A 19,333-nucleotide genomic window follows, 5' to 3' on the forward strand; every position below is an offset into this window, starting at 1 on the left:
GCAGGAGCCTGACAGCAATGCTCAATCAGAGGGGCCGGCGACGACGTTCAACAACCTGGACAAAATTTCACACAATATTTGGTATGTACTGTACATGTTTTATCATCATACCTACAAGCTTCTAGGAAATATGGATTACCTTATTTTCCGCACTATAAGGCGCACCGCATTATAAGGCGCACTGCATTATAAGGTGCATAGAATAGACGCTTCAGTCGAGGGTGGAGTTATGTTATGCATTAATTAGATGGAGCTGCACCAAAGGCTCAATATCGATCCATATATAAGGCGCACGGGATTATACGGCCCACCATTAGCTTTTGAGAGAATTAAAGGCTTTTAGGTGCGCCTTATAGTGAGGAAAATACTGTACATAACACTTCATGCAATTCCATCTATCTTTTATGCATCTTATCCTCATTAGTCACGACTTGGTGTGCTGAAGCCTATACCAGGTGATTTCAAGCAAGAGTAGGGTCCACCCAGGACAGGTCGGCAGCCAAACGCAGCATGTTTCGACAAATTTAGATTCACTTTCGTCTTCACATCCAAGCGGAATTTAAAGTCTTTCATGAACCCAACATGCGCATTTTTTGGAATATAACAGGAAATGCACAGAAGCATGAGAAGAATGTCACCTCCGCACCAGACCTTGGATTTGTACCTCAACCACTGAACCGCCGAGGAGGATTGGCTTACCACTCATCCACAGTATCGCCACTAAAAGTTCAAAATTAATAAATCAAGGAAGGGACACGGATTGCGCCTGGTGGGAAAAGCAGGAAAATAATCTTAATGTCAGTCATACTTTCCTGTTAGTGCTTTGTGCACGTGTCCTATTAGGGGCCAGTTTTCTTCCAAAGGAGCATACTAAATGTCTGACAAATTCTGATACAAAATGTAAGAAATGTTTATTGTTTTATATCATTGTAAATGTGTTAAATAGTATCAGGCTTTTCACAATAGACCGTTTGCGTATGTATTCATTTTTTATTACTGCACATGGCCAGATCAAAAGTTGACACTTGACATAGGTCCCCAACCCATGACGCTTTCCACGTACTCTTGGATACTGGAATGAAACCAAATACTCTATCCAATCCAGCTGCTTGACACATTTAGTTAGCGCTCGTGGACAGCAAAAATATAGCAATATGATGAAAGAGCAACTATAATCGCAGCGTCAAACCATGAGGGACACGATCAGTATTCAATATCCTTTTTCATACTCACAGGTCTTTGTCGCAGGTTAATTGTTCATTGAACCATCACTTTGCTTAATTTGTTGTACTATGTATTTATTTTCAGCATCAAAGTAGTGACAGTACTGACATTTGGACTTTCAAATAGTCAGCTGTGGACTTCCTGTGAAATTAAGGAATAAAGCAAGTTGTGAACTTTCAGATAAAGTCATGGACTTTTCCTAAGTTTAAGACACCTTTGGTGTCAATCTTTGTAGTCACAGGAACTTTCAAATCTTAAGGAAGTCTACTTTTTGCTTAGTTATCATGGGCGAACTTAAGGGAAATTACACATGTAACCCATTTCTTGTTGGGCTTTGAACAATATTTCGTAAAAGGATGGGATCATTTATCATCTGATGCATTAATGTATGACTTGAATGAAAAGTTAGAACACAGAAACTGACAGAATATTCATTACATAGCATTAAACAAGCTGGGACCAATTCTTTCAAATTTTTGCAAAAAAAAAAAAAAAAAGACCCACAATTTTTTCGCATGTGGTTTTCTTGTTCTTTTGAGCATGTAGACCAACAATATTAATAGGTAATTAATATTTTTGTATTTTTGTCATTGCCCACAGTCCAAGGAATGATTTGGTACGTAGAATACATTATTTGAACCATTATTTAAAACCCCTTGGCGGTCCCTACTACTATTATGTGTGGTCAGAGGGTTTGTAAATTGACGCACGTCCCCAAGCATAAATCCAATTTCATAAATCTCGTACTTTGCGTAGAAATGTTCCCACGCAGTATTTACGCACAATTCTGGGCGTATGCAAGCTTGATGAATGAGGGCCCAGTTCTCCATTCTCCACCACAACTAAGTTTACGTGGTAGTGGCGCGCAGTTTCGCACTCTTCCACTTACTTTTAAGTCTGCATGTAAACTTTTAAACAGATATTGTAATGGAAAGCAAAACGTTTCATAATAAGACATCCACACCAGTTAACGTTGTAAGCTAGCCAGTGCAATCAGTCAGTCACCACTACCACCTGGTTGAGTCAAATTCGTTTTAAAGCACTAAAACAGTCGAGGATCTAAGTAACGTTATACTAAAGAAAAAAAAATCTTTTTGCCACTAAGGAGCACTTCCGATATTGAATTGAGAGTTGCAAGTCATATTTACAGTGCCATGTTATTAGCTAGCTCGTGTGGATACCAGGCAGTTAAAATGACGTATAGCCAAAAACGTCTGACTTACCGCGAGCCATGCAACGTTGCCCTTCACCAAAATGTTTTGAACATGCTCAAACAGACGCACGTGTCTTGTTGCTGTTTGTCCATGTCACAAGACATCACACGGTCATCTGTTCCTTTGTATCATGTTAGCATGCTTGAATATCATTCCACAACTGCAGCAGTGATTTAACACTGCCGCCAGGGGGCGCTATAACCGCGTAGGTGGATTCGGACAGTGGGCCAAATAGTCCAAGCAATGATGTAAATCACAACAAGTAAATATTAGTGTACAGGACAAATTTAGCTTGCACAGTACGAGAGCACCTGTGTCAAAATTATAAATCCGGTCCATAGTGTTTTGTTGCCTCTGATTTCAAACCAACATTGAAAATAATCTCCTTTTTTCCAAGAGAGTACACTCAGCATGTACTTACATCCAGATATTTGTTAAAAAAAATAAAAAAAGAAAAAGTATAAGTATTGATTCAACTGATGTATGCTGTTTGAGTAAATGTTAAAAAGTACAGTTATCTTGCTTTCTATGAAATTGTTGTCTCCATCATAAGTGCCCCCCCCCCTTCATGTTACTCCATTTAGTTGCTTTCCCTGTTTGTTGGGGGGGGTTGTTTGTTTGTTTTGGTTTAGTTTTTTTACGCCTCACAAGACACCAAGATCACAAGATCAAACTTAAGATTGCTCACATCTAGATTAATATTAGAAAAGGTTACAGGCGTATTTCGACAAAGTAAGCAGTAACAGATCTGTTTGCAAATGAGGGGAGGAGAAGTAAAAAGTTGTGATAAAAAAATAAGTACTCAAATTGAAATTCTATTTACTGTGACAAAATATTGTATTTTGTGAGATAACATACTATAAAATTATCAATCTTACCACATTATTATACAGTATGTGACCATCCAGCCCTGCTAAAAAAAAATCTATAGAACATTTCTAAAGAATTTCTAAACTATAGAACTTTAGGACCCAAATCCTGTAGAATTTCTATAGAAATTCCATTGTTCTGTAGAAATTCTATAGAAAATCACAGCCAAAGGGCTCTAGAACAAGTTGTTCTGTAGGAATTCTATAGAAATCTATAGATTTCTATGAAATTTTTATAGAATTTTTATTTCTAGCAGGGAGAGTTGATCTTGTATACAGTAATTTTAAAACAAGGCAGTGGAATTATTTAAATTAAAACCATAGGATAAATTATACTCGTATGACCATTGCCTCTGATTTGAGACCAACATATTGTTACAATGTTCGAATCACAAGTACGATTGTTTGGGTGTTTATCTTATGGTGTTACTCAGGTCAACACTTTGATTTAAAATGCTTCACCGGAATGCAAACCCTGCAGTTTATTCACCCATTCATCTGATTTGGGAACACTTGAAGTGAAAAAAAGGAAAGCACTGTGGAAGAAAGGAAGTACCTGTACCTCCAAATCCATCTTTACCTTCAAGATCGCCTGATACCGGCCACCTTGCAGCAGCAGAAATAATTGGTTTGCATAGCCAAATCATTTCTGTGTAACCTGTCTGAAACCCTCTCAGGTAAGATCACCTGCGTCTTTAATCTCTTTATCATGGTCTCAACTTTAGTGTAGTTTGTCAATGGAACCGACTGGAGTTGGCAAACGCTCTCAATCAATCGCGACAACTTCTCTGGCGTCATTTGGGTGAGGGGTTTGCCAATTTGTGGATCAAGTGGCTCTCGGTGGCGACGGGGTTAGGTTAAAGACTCCAAACAGGTGCGTTTTATTGTTATTGGCATTTTAAATCAACAACGAGTTGCAGTGCGACAATGTACGACCACGTGTAGCATGGATCTGTGCAAAATTCCTGAAAGTTGGAAACATCCCAGTCATTAAATTGCCTACAAATTCAAAGGGTACTTCAAGTTTGGAAGGCTCTGGATTGACTCATGCGACAAGTCGTCCCATTTTTTGCCAATATCCGACAACTTCATAAGGGCACTGAAGATGAGATCGGTGTGATCAACTGTGTGAAGATGCTTTGTACTGCTTGATCACAGCAAACATGGACTCATTTTTTTAACTATATCTCCATATTTTCTACGAGAGCTAAAATGAGGACGAGATAAATCACTGCCTTGAAGCCCTGCAAACTTTAATCAATATTCTGCACTGTGCATTTTCTATGAAATGGTTTGTTCATTCTATCTTCTTTTAATGGGAGTTCCCTTTTTATTTCTATTTACTTATTTCTACTTGCTTATTGGTCTGCCCATGTCCTGCGTCAGACCTGTAGAAGAACAGCGTCTGCCCTGGGTTTGAATGTGGCGCAGACTAAAGTCATTCCACTGCTGGGTGTGAATCCGAACCATTTTCTCAGGAGGTTACCAAACCTATTTGGGAGTGGCATTTGTGTACAACAATCCCAAATTAGCTTCATCAGAACAGGTTTTCCTTAACTTGAAGCAGACTCTCTGTAAGTACAGCATATTGTCTTAAGATTGAAATCTTAAAATGTAAATTATTAACATCTTGTAATATATTCACATCACTGTTCCTTGAACATGGTATTTGATGTAGTTTCATTTTTTTTAATTATTGAAGGTGATAGAAATGTTTAACATTGAGTGCAATTAAAAGTTATATGCATGACTTTGACTTCCAAGTAAGGGTTCTTTTCTGTTTCTTTATTTGCATACAAACATTAAGTACACTTCTTGCCGATGTGGGGATATTTTTTTCAATTGGTCTTAGTTTGCATGCATCTTAATGATAATTTAGCAAAGACATGCAGGCGATGGGGCATACCCTCATGTTAAATAAATAAAAAATTGAAAGATTTGGTGATGTGTCATTCTGGTAAATGTTGCGTTTTCTCTTCTTCCCATCAGACACAATGGCGCCAGCAAACCCTCCTGCCGAAGCCAACGCAACCTTCTCCTTGGCTTTGTTTAAAAAGCTCAGTGAGAAGGACAAGAACGCAAACATCTTCTTCTCCCCCTTCAGCATCTCCTCAGCCTTGGCCATGACGATGCTGGGGGCCAGGGGTAACACGGCCACACAAATGTCAGAGGTAATGGCCACAGTTGCGCACATGCGCTGCCATTTGTGCCGAGCAACAGTTCATCATTTCATCAAACATGTTGACGCAGGCACAAATTCAAGCTAAGACTGGATGCAAAGCAATCATTGTGGGATTGGAATAGTGTTGCAGCGGGGGAGGTGTGGAATCACATTACTAAGTTTATTGTATTCAGTTTTACTGGCTTGGTTTAAAAAAAAAAAAAACAACAACATATATTTCCTGTCATGGGGAGGTTTAGGCTAAAAAAAGTAATTTGTGTTTTTGCGCTTTATCAGTTTAAGAGAACTGTTTAGGGGAAAGAAAAACAGTTTTAACTTGCACGAAGGTCCATTCACATTTCAAGTCCTACACATGCAGAAATCTAGGTAATTCCAAAATGTCCAGACATTTTCTCGCAACTCTATGTGACTTTGAGCATGCCCACAGGTCCTCTACTTCACGAAGGCAACGCAACCGACAGAGGAAAAACAAGAAAACATGGCGACGCACTCCTCAATGCAAACGCAAATAAAGACGAGAGAGCAGATGCGGAGCCAGCTGCAACAGTCCAGCAGGTTGCCACATTATCTAAAACAGGTGTGAAAAGCCAACAACTCCAATAATAGTTATCTGACACAAAGTGCACATGGCTTCTGGTAGCGGGGGTGTAATACGTTCCTGATACGTGAGTGTAGGTGTGTATTTGTTCCTGCTGCGGTTGCCGGGCAGCCCAACCAGGGTGTAGTTTGCCTTTGTCTAGTTAAATGAGACAAGCTCTTCTTCTTCTTTTCCCTTTGGCTTGTCCCGTCAGGGGTCGCCACAGCGTGTCATCTTAGATGGACGCATATTTGTTTGGCACAGTTTTACTTTAGCCATTTGAAATTATCTTTATTTTTTTTATAGCTTCAAATAATAGCACATAGCATGGACCAACACAGGTTTCCAATGACTTCACCACCACCTTGAGACCAATCAGATGAATTGACGATATAAAAAAACATTCACGCTTCACCTATCACCTGTGTTCTCTGACCTCTACGACACACAAGATGGCATCATTGGAAACCTATCCACACAACACTGAATATGTAATGAAAGACCACAACTCACGAGCTTTATCAAATCTCAAATTACAAGCGGCACCATGATTTAAGAGTTTTACATGATTTGGAGAGAGAGCTGTTTTGCTTTGAGTTGTGAGTAAAAACTCGAGATTCGAGCACAAGACGGGGGCAGTGAAATCAACACGAATTCCAGATAGTGAATAATTCTTCAAATAAGTGTCACAATGAGCTTTTAGTGGTGTTGGAGGCAAGAGGTAGCAGATGCAGGACTGCACAAGTCACCCCCTGCAAAAAAAAAGGGCTGCGCGATATGGTGTATGATATGTGTGGGGGGGTAAATAGCAAAGTTCAAAAACAAGATTCAAAGTAACAAAGAAACACACTCACCCCAACAAGAAACAAGACATGATCAGAGAACCATGACTGATGACAGCAATTATCTACCACAGAAAAAAAAAATCAGTCCAACAGTGAAAACAGAACCATTTGAAAGTGAAATATTTATAATAGGGCTTGTTTGTGACATTGAGAAAAGACCAGTGAATATATTGTGACATTGTTTTCATTGGTGGTTTTGCTTGGCTGACAACATTGTAAATCCACAGAAATGTAAACAAATCAAATATCAAACCCTGCTAAAAATTGTCTATGGAAATTCTATAGAATTTGTATTGAACAACTTGTTCTATTGAACTTTGGCTGTGATTTTCTATAGAATTTCTACGGAACAAAATAATTTCTATAGAAATTCTATAGGACTTGGGTCCTAAAGTTCTATAGTCGTTTAGAATGTTCTATAGAAAATTTTTAGCAGGGAAATGTCAAGATCCCCATGAAATTGATCTTTAATACTTTAATATTATGACACTGTGGCATTGAGATTGCTGATAACTTTAGTGTCTTTTCTGGTCATATAAAACAAAGTATCCAAACTAACGTAATCCACGGTTTTGTGGTACTGTGTGTCAGTGAGGTTCCTCTATTTCTTCACAGGTTCTGAAACGCGTCGACGGTGAAAATGATGTCCACGCTCACTTTCAACAACTTTTGATTGAATTCAACAAAACAAAACCTGGGTATGCCCTCAGCCTTGCCAACAGGCTGTATGTGCAGCAATCCTACCCAATTGATGAGGTGTGTGTGTGCTTTCCGGTTTTTGTGAGAAGCAAAAAGAAACAACATAATTGATTAATTTGTAACCTTTTAGGCCATATTATTTCACTATTATTGTAACGGCACTAAGTACTGTATACCCATCACACATCTTTCTTTGAGAGTAAGCACACGTATACTGGAGAAACCATAAGGGAGGCAATCAAATATTGGATTTTGTTTCATGACTTGCTTCACGTTAGAGTTTGACGGCTCTGTGCAGACCTTCACATTATCATACTTTCCAGGGCTTCCTTTCAGAAACAAGAAAGTACTACCAAGCTGAACTTGAGTCCCTGGATTTCAAGGAAAATGAAGAGTCGGCCAGGGAAAAAATTAACAGCTGGGTGGAAGAGAAAACACAAGGTGCTTTGCTTTCTTTTACATGCACATGTTTGAAAAAAAAACATGTTTCATTAGAACTTTGTAAAAGTCCACAATTTCGTGTTTTATTTATACATGATTCCTAAATTAATCTTGTCAAGTATATATATTTGTCTTTTTCCTCCTCCAGCCATAATATGAGAGAAGTACTTTGAGTTACAAGAGATTTATAACAAAAAATATAAAATATATTTTTCTTGTCAGAGTTATCTCGAAAAGGATGACCAGAACACACAAATACAAAATGAAAACACTCGCAAGAGCTTGGAGAAGATGGCCAATCGAATACACTTTTTACCACAAACTAACAATGTTGTAACATGCAGAATGCGGCTTGTCTTGCTGAAATAAGCACGTACTTCCGTGGAAAAAAAAAAAGAGACGTTATGTTGCTCCCAAACCTGTACGAACTTGAACCAATGTTTGATTCCTCCCGCTCTCAGGAAGCATGTAAAACCCAGATCTGCCTGTGATTAACATTTTCTTTTTTTTTTTTTGTGCAGCACAATATCATTGTGTGGACCATATCTTTTGTACTGCAGCTGTTTGTATAGGTCTTGTCAAAAATGTAATGAGGTCAATAACATTCACCAGGTAAAATCAAGGACCTGATCAACCAAAAGCTCAAAGAAGAAGTCGTAATGGTGCTGGTCAACGCCATCTATTTCAAAGGCAAATGGCAACAGGAGTTCAACAAAGACTTGACTCGTGAAGCTCCATTTAAAATCAATAAGGTAAAATTGTCCAACAATAAGGAAGATGATTTTCCTTTTTGGATTTTGGACCGTACACTTTACACCTGCGAGTCTGTGACTTGAGAGTGAAAACTTATCGTTATTATTATCTCAATCCTTTATGGGTCCCAGAGTTTAATGTGGTTTTTAAAAATACAGTACTGACGATTTTGGGTCAAACAGCTGTTAAAATTGTTTATGCCTCGGGCTGGCTGTGTATAAACATCTACAGTATCTAAACAAAATTGACTTAAATTCCAGTTTTTGCATATTCTCCCCGTGCTTGCATGGGTTTTGTCTGGTTTCTCCGGTTCCCCCAACATTCCAAAAACATGCATGTCAAGTTAAATGTAAGACCTTAAATTACTCAAAGGTGCAAAAGGTGAATTCTTGTTTTTCTCTATGTAACTGTCTGGCAACCCGTCTATTTTTCCTCTTAACTTCAGAATGCCACCAAACCAGTGGAGATGATGTCCCAGAAGAGTAAATTCAATTACGCCTTCATCTCAGAAGTAAACTGCCAGGTAATAAAAACAAGTTTTATTTTCGAAATTATTCCAAGAGCCATTACTTCCGTACCAATCAAAATCAAGTACCAGCAAACACGAATAAGTTTGAGATCAACAATTATTTCTGTAGTTGGTAATTCTTCAATTGCAAATAACTTTGAACAGATCCTAGAGATGCCTTATGAGGGGAAAGACGTAAGCATGCTCATCTTCCTGCCCAATGAAATAGAGGATGACACAACAGGTTTGGAGAAGGTAAAAACATGACATACTCAATTAGGAAAAACACACAAAATTTAACAGATACGCTAATTGTTTTGATAATTGTCACTTTGATAGTTGGAGCAGGAGCTCACCTATGAAAAAATGATGACGTGGACTCGTTCAGACCACATGGAGTTAGAAGTTGAGGTTCAGGTGGGGCTGCCTCGATTCAAACTGGAGGTGACTTCTAACTTGGGGAAAGTCCTGGTCAGCATGGGCATGTTGGATGCTTTTGATGAGGAAAAGAGTGACTTCTCAGGTAAGAAATGCACGAATCATGTCTGGCTGCTGGTTGTAGTACAGACAAAAAGATTAGAATTATTGAAGCAGACTTTTTTTCCCTTTTTATTGATTTAAGGCATGACTTCTGCAAATGACCTGGCGTTGTCAAAAGTCATCCATAAGGCTTTTGTGGAGGTCAATGAGGAGGGAACCGAGGCTGCTGCAGCCACTGCTGTCGTTGTTGTGGAAGTCACCTCAATCGGTCCACCGGAAGTTTCCAAAACCTTCATTGCTGACCACTCCTTCCTCTTCTTCATCCGACATAACCCCTCCAACACAATCCTGTTTGCTGGTCAATACACATCCCCTGAGTAAACTCCTACTGCGTATTTCTGCAATGAATTCATGTAACATCACTGTAGCTTTTTTATTTCACCATATAATTTCCTTTACAGGATGAATATAGTGTCTATGCATCTATTTTCTAGTGTAATCATGTCATTCACTAGTCGTAAAGTGGAAAGTGTCTCTGGGATATTTTATATTTCGATGTTAGCAAGGGAAGTGGAATAAATATTTATATCCAGGTTTTGCCATTAAATTGTGTGTGCTGTTTTTTTTTTTATATACAATTTTAATCTTCAACTCACATAACAACTGAGGGTTCACTATCTTGCTCAAGAGTATACGACTTCTCTGCTTGTAAGACCTGAACATGAAATACGGTGGCTTGCTAAATTATTCAAGTATTTATTTGTCATGGGAAAACCAGAAACATAAAGTTGCTTCATTGTGCGCTTAACGATAATATTGACAATACTCATAATCAATAATTAAAACAAGTGTCAAACTATTCGGCTTAATTATTCTTTTGTTTTGTTCCTGAACATAAGACCCTAATCAATTTTGAACAAAATAAAGACTCTGACCATCTGTAATTTTATTTACTGGGACGTAAATATTAATATGGTAGCTTTGCGTTTAAATATTTATAAATGAATATATCTAACTTTACTTACTGGTCGCTTTTTCCTTTCGGCTTCCGTCGAATGACGGCAGCGAACAGGGAAGCGCTTTTCCGATGACGTTTCTGGGCGGGTCAGTGTAAAAAAAAAAAAGTGTTCAAAACACAAATTGACAGCCTCCGTTTTTACTGTAACTGACTGCTTGAGGAAAGTCGCCTGTCAGTAAGTAATCATTCACTTCTGAAACAATGTGTACGTTGTAGACAGAAAGCGATCTTGCAATTGTTTAAATGCTATAGATTAAATTTCATCGCGAAGTTTGGACATGATTGGTGTAACAACATATGGTATCAAAATAGGATACTGTTTTATATTTACAGCTCTGGAATATATATATATATATATATATATATATATATATTTATTTATTTATTTCCCCCCGTAAAACGCTCTACGATTGTGACACAAACACACCCAGAAGCATTGGCCCCAAAGTCCAGCCTTGAGTTTGAAGTTATCTCTAAATTTTATATTGTTCAAGTTAATATCTTGCAGTGGATTTTTTTCTTTCTCTCGCTGTTTTTGCCAGAGTTGCATTCTGCTAGTGATGAAGTTATATACAGTATTGAGTACTAAGTAAGTTTATCTCCGGGGAACTGCTAAAGTCTACAACAGTTCCAGAAAAATGTATGACACCCACACAAAAGATTTCATCATTGTTTATTTTCTGTGTTTTTGTGTGTTTGTTTCAGACACAATGGCATCATCAACAAGTGTATCCACGGCCACCACCAACTTCTGCCTGGATTTGCTGAAAAGATTGAGTGATAATGACAAAGCCGCAAATATCTTCTTCTCCCCCTTGAGCATCTCCTCCGCCCTGGCCATGGTGATGCTGGGGTCGGGGGGCAACACGGCCACACAAATGTCTAAGGTACCAGATGCCTGCACCCACACTCATGCACACAGTAAAATTTATGAATAATCACTCTGTTCTGCACTTGTTCCCTGTCTTTGTGTTATGATATGATCCCACAATAGTTGTGTGGGAATTGCTTAAAGTGCAGTCGTCATGACAAAAGTTTACAGAAATGAAAAAAATCAATTGGAAAAAAAAAAGTTTCCTTTGACAGTATTTCACTTGAAATTATGAACTACGATAGATTCTCAATTTAGTCCACCTGATCTGTATGCATGTTAAAAGATAGTATACCACGGCTGTATATGAAAACAAACATTTGTAATGTTTTATCATAAAAAAAGTCACTATTGAGTTCATTTTTCATCATTGCCAGTGTGTCTACAATAGTATAACCCTGCCCGTATAGTGACAAACGGATCTATTCAGTAATTATTGGAATGTAGGTGAAACTTGATAATGCAGACGCCATGTGCAATTTGATAAAAGGCTCGCCAAAGTAAAGCCACACCCTGATAAGTTAGAGCTGCTGGAAGTAGTGTGTGCGTGTGTGTGTGTGTGTGTGCATGACTGCAAACCGTGTTGAGAAAGTTGGTGAAAGAAAAGTCAGTGTAACGTTTGGCATTCAGCCCCATGTTAAGGTGCTGACAGCAGCTAAAATCCAGGGGCAGAGAGGGCAAGTTGTGTGGCAATGGATGTTTTGAAACTCGCTCCGTCTCTAATGAACAGACGCTCAACAGCCAAAACATTTGGCACTGGGAGACCAGACACCTTTTATTTAGAAATGTGGTTGCTGTTGTGTAGACGAGGGATGGGCACAGTAATTGTTAAAAATTCGGAATAGGTAGTCATCTCTGAAAAGTTACAGGTACATCTAAGCAAAGCAAAGCAAATTTTTTTGTATAGTGCATTTCATACACGAGGTAACTCAATGTCCTTTACATGATTAAAGGTATTTGAAAACATAGAGATAAAACATTTAAAACGGGATAAAAACAATAAAAATGACAAACAAAATATTTAGAAAAAGACAGTTAAAACTGCATACAGTGCAAGTAATATGATCAAAACGCGGATATATTCTAAAAAGCGTGAGAAAAAAAAGAAGAGTTTTCAACCTGGTTTTAAAAACCACACTCTTTTGGCATCTTATTCCATTTGTGTGTAGCATAATAGCTAAATGCTGCTTCACCATGTTTGCTTTGGACGCTGCACTCCACTATTTGACCTGAGTCAGTCGCTCTCACAGCTCTACTGGGTTTGTAATTCATAAGCATTTCTTTCATGTATTCAGGACCTAAATTTGATTTATAGACCAGTACCAGAACTTTAAAATCTATTCTAAAGCTGACTGGAAGCCACTGCAAGGACTTTAGGATTAGAGTTACAGTATATGCTCTGACCGCTTTGTTTTGGTCAGAATGCGAGCTGCAGCGTTCTGAATGAGCTGCACCTGTTTAATACTCTTTTTTTGGGAGTCCAATCAGAAGACCATTACAGTAGTCAAGTCTACTTAAGATAAAAGGATGGACCCCTGCTGTGGCACAACTCCTTTGGTCATCTTTTTTTTTTATTATTTATTTGGATAAAATGTCATTGGCATGGCTGTGTAAATATAATAACGAGGCATTCATTAAGCTGGAAAACTGTTCACCTCCATCTTACTGAAATTGTATATAAGTCAGTGTAGAGTCAACTTTTTTTTTCATCATACAGGTACAGGCAGCATGTTGGACGAGTGGGGTTCTGGGTTATTTGACAGAGTTGTACTTTGGCATCAATAATGCTTGTGTTTTAGCGCCTAAACTCTTTTTGAGGTTGCTCATCTAAGGGTACCGACCCACTTGCACTTATCCCCGGAAGCATCACGTTGCCATATCCTGCACAAATCTCAATGTTTATCTCATTGAACAAAACCACTTGCACCCTCTAGGTACTCCGTTTCACTGAGCCCGAGCTCCAGCCACCGCCTATGCAAATGCAAATGCAGCAACAGGTCCAGTCCAGTCTGCCACTGTTTCTGCTGAAGGTGGTAACATATATAGCAACTAGAATATTGGAAGCATGTATAACATTTTACTAACTGCTGGCCTGGGTGGTCCTAGTTGAAACCGGGTGAGTGCTGCGGGGAAACACTGGTTCTCGTTCTGTATTTTGTAAAGGAGCACCTTAAAGTGTTTTATGGTGAAACTTTGGCTCATTATGCAACACCTAACGCCATTGCATGATGTACAGGAAAGAGGCGCTATCTTGTTCTTTTATGGTTTCTTCCTGGTGTGGCTGCTCAGAACTTCAATGTGACAATAAGACGGAAATTTCACAATGCACCATACACAAAATAACAGGTTTTCTTTTATTCTTTGTATAATGGATGAGCTGATCACCACTTAATCGATTAATTGCTTGCTATGAATGCTGTCGGTTGTGCTGAAACAATAACTGATTAATCAGTAACAGTAGCAGCGGCGCTGCTGAACTGATTCATTTGCAACACAAGAAGAACAGCAAGAGGAAGTTGAGCTACATTCATGCACACTTTTGATACGCCAACTTCTTCAACATTCTTCCTCTCTTTAACACTGGCACAGAAACAGGAGTTCACAACATTCAGAGGAGTGTCTCCCATTCCAGAATTGATTAATTGATACCGAACATTTTCCGTCCGCCATTTTTCTTGGGGTAAAATTCCCATTTTCTAGTTCAAATGTCACAATCCTCTTTCATTTACAGTCCCAAAATATGTTCTATCTAACACAAATAATACCTCTTCAAACGTTTAACCATCTACAGTATTTGAGGGGTTACATAGTAAAGGTTTGGTGGTGGCATTGCATGTGTATATCTTTGTAAAGGTTTTCTATCTTTCCAGCGCTACACCAAAACCGAGCCCATTGATTTTCACTGTTTGCAGGTCAACATAGGCACAGAGCTATTCAGTTCAGTCAATACGATGCTATCAAACTAGATTGCTCTCTAACCTTTTGCTGTGTTGGTCCGCAGGGTCTGAAAACCCAAGGCCAGGATGATGTCCACGCCAACTTTGCTAAACTGCTGGCTGAGCTGAACAAGCCTGGCGCACTCTATGCCCTCAGCGTTGCCAATAGACTGTACGGGGAGCAGTCTTACCAGTTTGTTGAGGTTTGTGTTGCAGCATACGGTGCTTTTTTGAAGGAGACAGGTGTTGCTTGGGGCAAGTTGGGCAGAAGTGAATGAAAGGCAAAGATAAAAATCTTGAAAGCATTGAGTGAATGGATGATAAATGACGAAGTGACAGCCGGTAAACCATTCCCACAGGTTTTCTATTGTAAAACACAAACAAACCAAAAAAAAAAAAAAAAAAAAAAAAATGCTCTACCTATATCTATATGATTCACTGCTACCCTCGTGAGGATAAGTGGCAAAACAAAATGGATGGATGACTTATTATGTGACACTGTCAAAACTGTGCATTATCTTTGCAAAGGCTGGATTCTTGGTAGAGGACCCTGTATTGGATCGCTGTACATTTTGCAAGTCTACCTAATAAGGTCGGGATTCTTATTTACGATTGTGATGGTGATTTTTTTTAAAAAGTGCTTGTTAATATTTTCAGGATTTTCTATCTGAAACAAGAAAGCACTACAAAGCAGAGCTGGAGACTGTGGACTTTATTAAAAACCACGAGGCAGCCAGGGTCAATATCAACCAATGGGTGGAAAAGGAGACGCAAGGTGCGCTTTACACACACTCACTCACAGAATACATACGCCATTTTGCTACATTTTGTTTCCGCACTAAACAGTTAAACTCGTCTGGCTCTTTTGTCTCTGTTGGTTACCAGGAAAAATTAAGGATGTCCTGGCCCAGGGTGTGTTGGACAACATGACCAGGCTAGTGTTGGTCAATGCCATCTACTTTAAAGGCGACTGGAACAAAAAATTCAACGAGAGCGCAACATATGACGCTCAGTTTAGGCTGAACAAGGTGACACTCTAGAGACACATTCCGCACTCAGTAGAACAATGGAAAGTGTTAATGTGGCTGGAACCTTTGTAAGGTAGAATTGTTTTTATTTTCCTTCCTGGTTTCTTGTTCATAATACACACCTCCTCACTTTTGTTAAGTGTAGTACATGTGAAATGGTTTGTCTCACACACAAGGACATAAAAGAACGGAATAGTCCCCTAATCCGGGTTTAAAACTGCCCAAAGTGTCAGTGTGTGATTCAAACATGTGAAATTTCACATTGCTCAATCGGTGGCACGCCCAAGTGGACGAAGCGCTGATTTAGTCTGACGCAACTGCCAAATGATTCACAGATGGAACAAAGATGAGGTAAACTTTGCTCTGAATTGTTTGAACTTGTCACAACCAGGGTGGTGACTCATCAGTGATCAATGGCTAAATACAGCAAAAAGGCATTAATATTTAATTGCAGTGTTTATCCATAATCAAATAAGTCATTTGGTGGAAAAAAAAATGTTTTTCAAAAAGCAGCTGCTGAATTAATACAATTATTTGTCGCAACATTGCAATGGTGACAGAATGTTGAAGATGTGGCCCGAGAAAAAAAATTGTATTCACTTTGAACTGATAATACAATAATTGGAAGCTCTTCTGCACTTTATTTGTGGAAATAATGGCAGGACCTGCTATAGTATAGTGCAGGGATGTCAAACTCATTTTTCCTGCGAGCCACATTGTAGCCTCAGAGGGCCGTTTTGACTGTGAAACAAAAATGTTTAATCGTCTCATCGTGTTTACATAATCAATTTATGAACCAGAATCCAAATCAGAAATCAAGGGTAACATGTTTTCCAACTATTCATGTTTGGTGACACAAAAGTGCTTGTAATATCTCAACGTGATCATTTTTTTGTATATATGACCATTTGAAATTTTGGTACAGAGTCTTACAAGAATCATGGAAATGGAAACTCTGCATTTGGCTTTGCGGGCCACATAAAATCATATGGTGGGCCAGATTTAGCCCCCAGGCCATGAGTTTGACACCTGTGGTAAAGTATGTAGTATACAATTAAATACTGAGGTATTAAATTAGAATTGAAGCTCATCTTGAAATTGGAGGATGCATTAAATGTGAAAAGTTGTACTGCGTGTGTAAGAATGAAGGGAAAAAACATATGCCACAAGAGGAAAGCGTAGGTATACTATGGATTGATAGTACTCCATTTGGATGATGGTAAATTGTCACTTGCTTTTCAATTATCGTATTCCATACATTCTTTTCGACTTAACGTCACATTTGGATTTGAGTTTCACAAACTGGAAGTGGAAAGGGTGTGGATTTGGGGCCCAAGGTTACCAAAACTCTTCAGTGTTAGTGAGGTAGCACCGTCGCAGGCATGTTGAGCACGTGTTTCTAATATTTTCGTCACCTCATTTATTTACATCAGTGTGTCAAACTATAACAAATACCTCTCAGTATGATGCTTTGAAGTTTTACTGCACTGCAAAAAAAAAAAAAAACACCCCACAATAATAAGCATTGTTGAACAATGTGAAACGCTGATTAGTGTCCATGAAGACAATGAATTTTAATGATTTATACACCTTTTTTTTCAACATTATTTGTGACGTAAAGGTATTTTTCAAGTTTAAATTGTATATAAGAAGAAAGCGCAACATCTTTATGGTACAGTACATTTTCATAAACCTGTAATACACAATGTGGTCAACCACGACTATGCATTTCTAATTTAATTAATTTTATATTTATGTTTTTTTTTTTTTTTTAGAATGCAACTAAACCAGTGAAGATGATGTACCAGAAAGCCAAATTCCCGCTTACCTTCATCCCTGAAGCCAACTGCCAGGTATTGAGAGGATTAACTGATCTGTCACATTTATCTTTTTCATGTGAAAACAAAGTATCTTTGTGGTAATGTTAAAAAAATTAAAAAAAAAAATCTATTGGCAGATCTTGGAGATGCCTTACAAAGGGAAGGAACTCAGCATGCTCATCTTTCTCCCCAATGATATAGAGGACAGTTCGACGGGTCTGAATAAGGTAAGACACACACAAAAACAGTACATCATTGCTCAGTGACTCAGACATTTCTATATTTTATTTCACATTCACCTCAGATAGAGCAGAATCTATCCTATAACAACTTTGTGGAGTGGACCCGTCCTGACATGATGGATGAAGTGGAGGTCCAGGTTGGCCTGCCTCGGTTCAAGATGGAGGAGAACTATGACATGAAGAATGTGTTGGTCAGCATGGGAATGGTGGATGCCTTTGACATGACAAGGAGTGATTTTTCTGGTAAGACTTGTACCTGGAATATATCCAAATATTATCACGGTCAAAATATTGGCCTTGAGTTCTGATCTATTTGTGCTTAGTAAAGACAGCCTTGTCGTAACTCAAAACGTTTCTCAAATCATCTTTCTGCCTCGAAAAGAATGGAAATGCCAAAAGGCATAGAAACTTGTTTATCTTCTTTTAACACCCCAGAAAAAATAAATGTTTAATTCATTTCAATCATACGCTCACTTGTAGGGTTTCCTGTGTGTTGTCTTGAATGCCGGTGGTTAAAAATTTCCCAAATTAAAACGTTTGTGGCGTTTATGTTCAAAGGATTTGTCTTTTGGGTACAATTAATCCACCTGGATTGATCTGAAGCATCCGCCAAATGCAATATTATATGTCATGACTTTCTCTCTTTTCTGTTCGAAGGCATGTCACCTGCCAACGACTTGATGTTGTCAAAGGTGGTCCACAAGGCTTTTGTCGAGGTGAACGAGGAGGGAACCGAGGCTGCCGCAGCCACTGCTGCCATCATGATGCTGCGTTGTGCTCTCCCAGTAACCAGATTCATCGCCGACCACCCCTTTCTCTTCTTCATCCGGCATAACCAATCGATGACTGTCCTTTTTGCTGGCCGATATTGCACCCCTGTGTGAGCATTTTAGTGCTTCGGTGCAATGTTGCTCATCTCCAGCAAGGTTACGCTTCATGTTATGCTACTTGGTCTGCACCCCTGCGGGAATCTCCAATTGTGGCTTGTTTTTATAATCTCTGGCCTCCTATGTGATTATGGGACGCCTTTGCATTTATTACTCACTGCTCCTTGCTCAGTAAACATGCACATGGCAATCTGGTTGTGCTTATTTCTTAGTCTCGGGCCTTCCAGGACTGTACTTTTCTTTGCAGTCTCAATTCAACTTTCCCACAGTGTTAGGACAACAAATTTCATCCTCATTATTCTGTTTATTGTATGTAACCAAAGACAATAATCTAATAAAGACAACTCACCTCTTTTTTTTTTTTTACACTGGACCCATACCCAATACTGTACTGTATGCAATAAGAAAACTATCCAATACTGTAATGAACCGAACTCAAAAAAAATATCGACAGCTCAGTTGTTCTTTGCTGTCTGTACATCCACTACAGTTTATGTGTCCAATAAAAGTGTGTTTGAAAACAAATACCAATGTGTTTAATTTCCAATTTAATTTAAATGTAGTTGATGTCATGGGTTGCCCTCAGCTGGGGGGGATTTTAATGGTAAGACCTCAGGAATGTATAATCGCTACGGGTGTAATGGTGAGCCAAAAATCATCTTTTTGGTATGTACTTTGGGTTTAATGTCGTAGTTTGGGACAGTTGTGTAAACGAATGAATGACATTTCAAATGAAACA

At 38.7% G+C, this 19,333-nt stretch overlaps 1 protein-coding gene across 1 annotated transcript; it reads left to right on the forward strand.

Moving 5' to 3' along the window:
* Positions 1-17: 17 nt before the first annotated feature.
* On the forward strand, positions 18-18,947 carry serpinb1l3 (serpin peptidase inhibitor, clade B (ovalbumin), member 1, like 3). Its single transcript, XM_061805958.1, has 20 exons — positions 18-81; positions 5,297-5,478; positions 5,917-6,066; positions 7,527-7,667; positions 7,934-8,051; positions 8,664-8,803; positions 9,250-9,327; positions 9,478-9,567; positions 9,652-9,835; positions 9,935-10,169; positions 10,481-10,500; positions 11,516-11,697; positions 13,616-13,711; positions 14,683-14,820; positions 15,275-15,392; positions 15,503-15,645; positions 17,421-17,498; positions 17,603-17,692; positions 17,770-17,950; positions 18,365-18,947. The coding sequence occupies exons 1-20, from the start codon at positions 18-20 to the stop codon at positions 18,589-18,591; spliced, it is 2,655 nt and encodes an 884-aa protein (XP_061661942.1). The 3' UTR covers positions 18,592-18,947.
* Positions 18,948-19,333: the final 386 nt, after the last annotated feature.

Source organism: Syngnathoides biaculeatus, chromosome 19 (genome assembly GCF_019802595.1).
Source record: "Syngnathoides biaculeatus isolate LvHL_M chromosome 19, ASM1980259v1, whole genome shotgun sequence".
Classification (NCBI taxonomy): Eukaryota; Metazoa; Chordata; class Actinopteri; order Syngnathiformes; family Syngnathidae; genus Syngnathoides; species Syngnathoides biaculeatus.

Bases quoted from the DNA above. Each gene is read 5' to 3' on its own strand.
- serpinb1l3 (XM_061805958.1), top strand. From the start codon at position 18: ATGCTCAATCAGAGGGGCCGGCGACGACGTTCAACAACCTGGACAAAA. The intron at 9,568-9,651 runs GTAAAAACATGA...TCACTTTGATAG, and splicing joins ACACAACAGGTTTGGAGAAG to TTGGAGCAGGAGCTCACCTA. The intron at 13,712-14,682 runs GTGGTAACATAT...GTTGGTCCGCAG, and splicing joins TGCCACTGTTTCTGCTGAAG to GGTCTGAAAACCCAAGGCCA.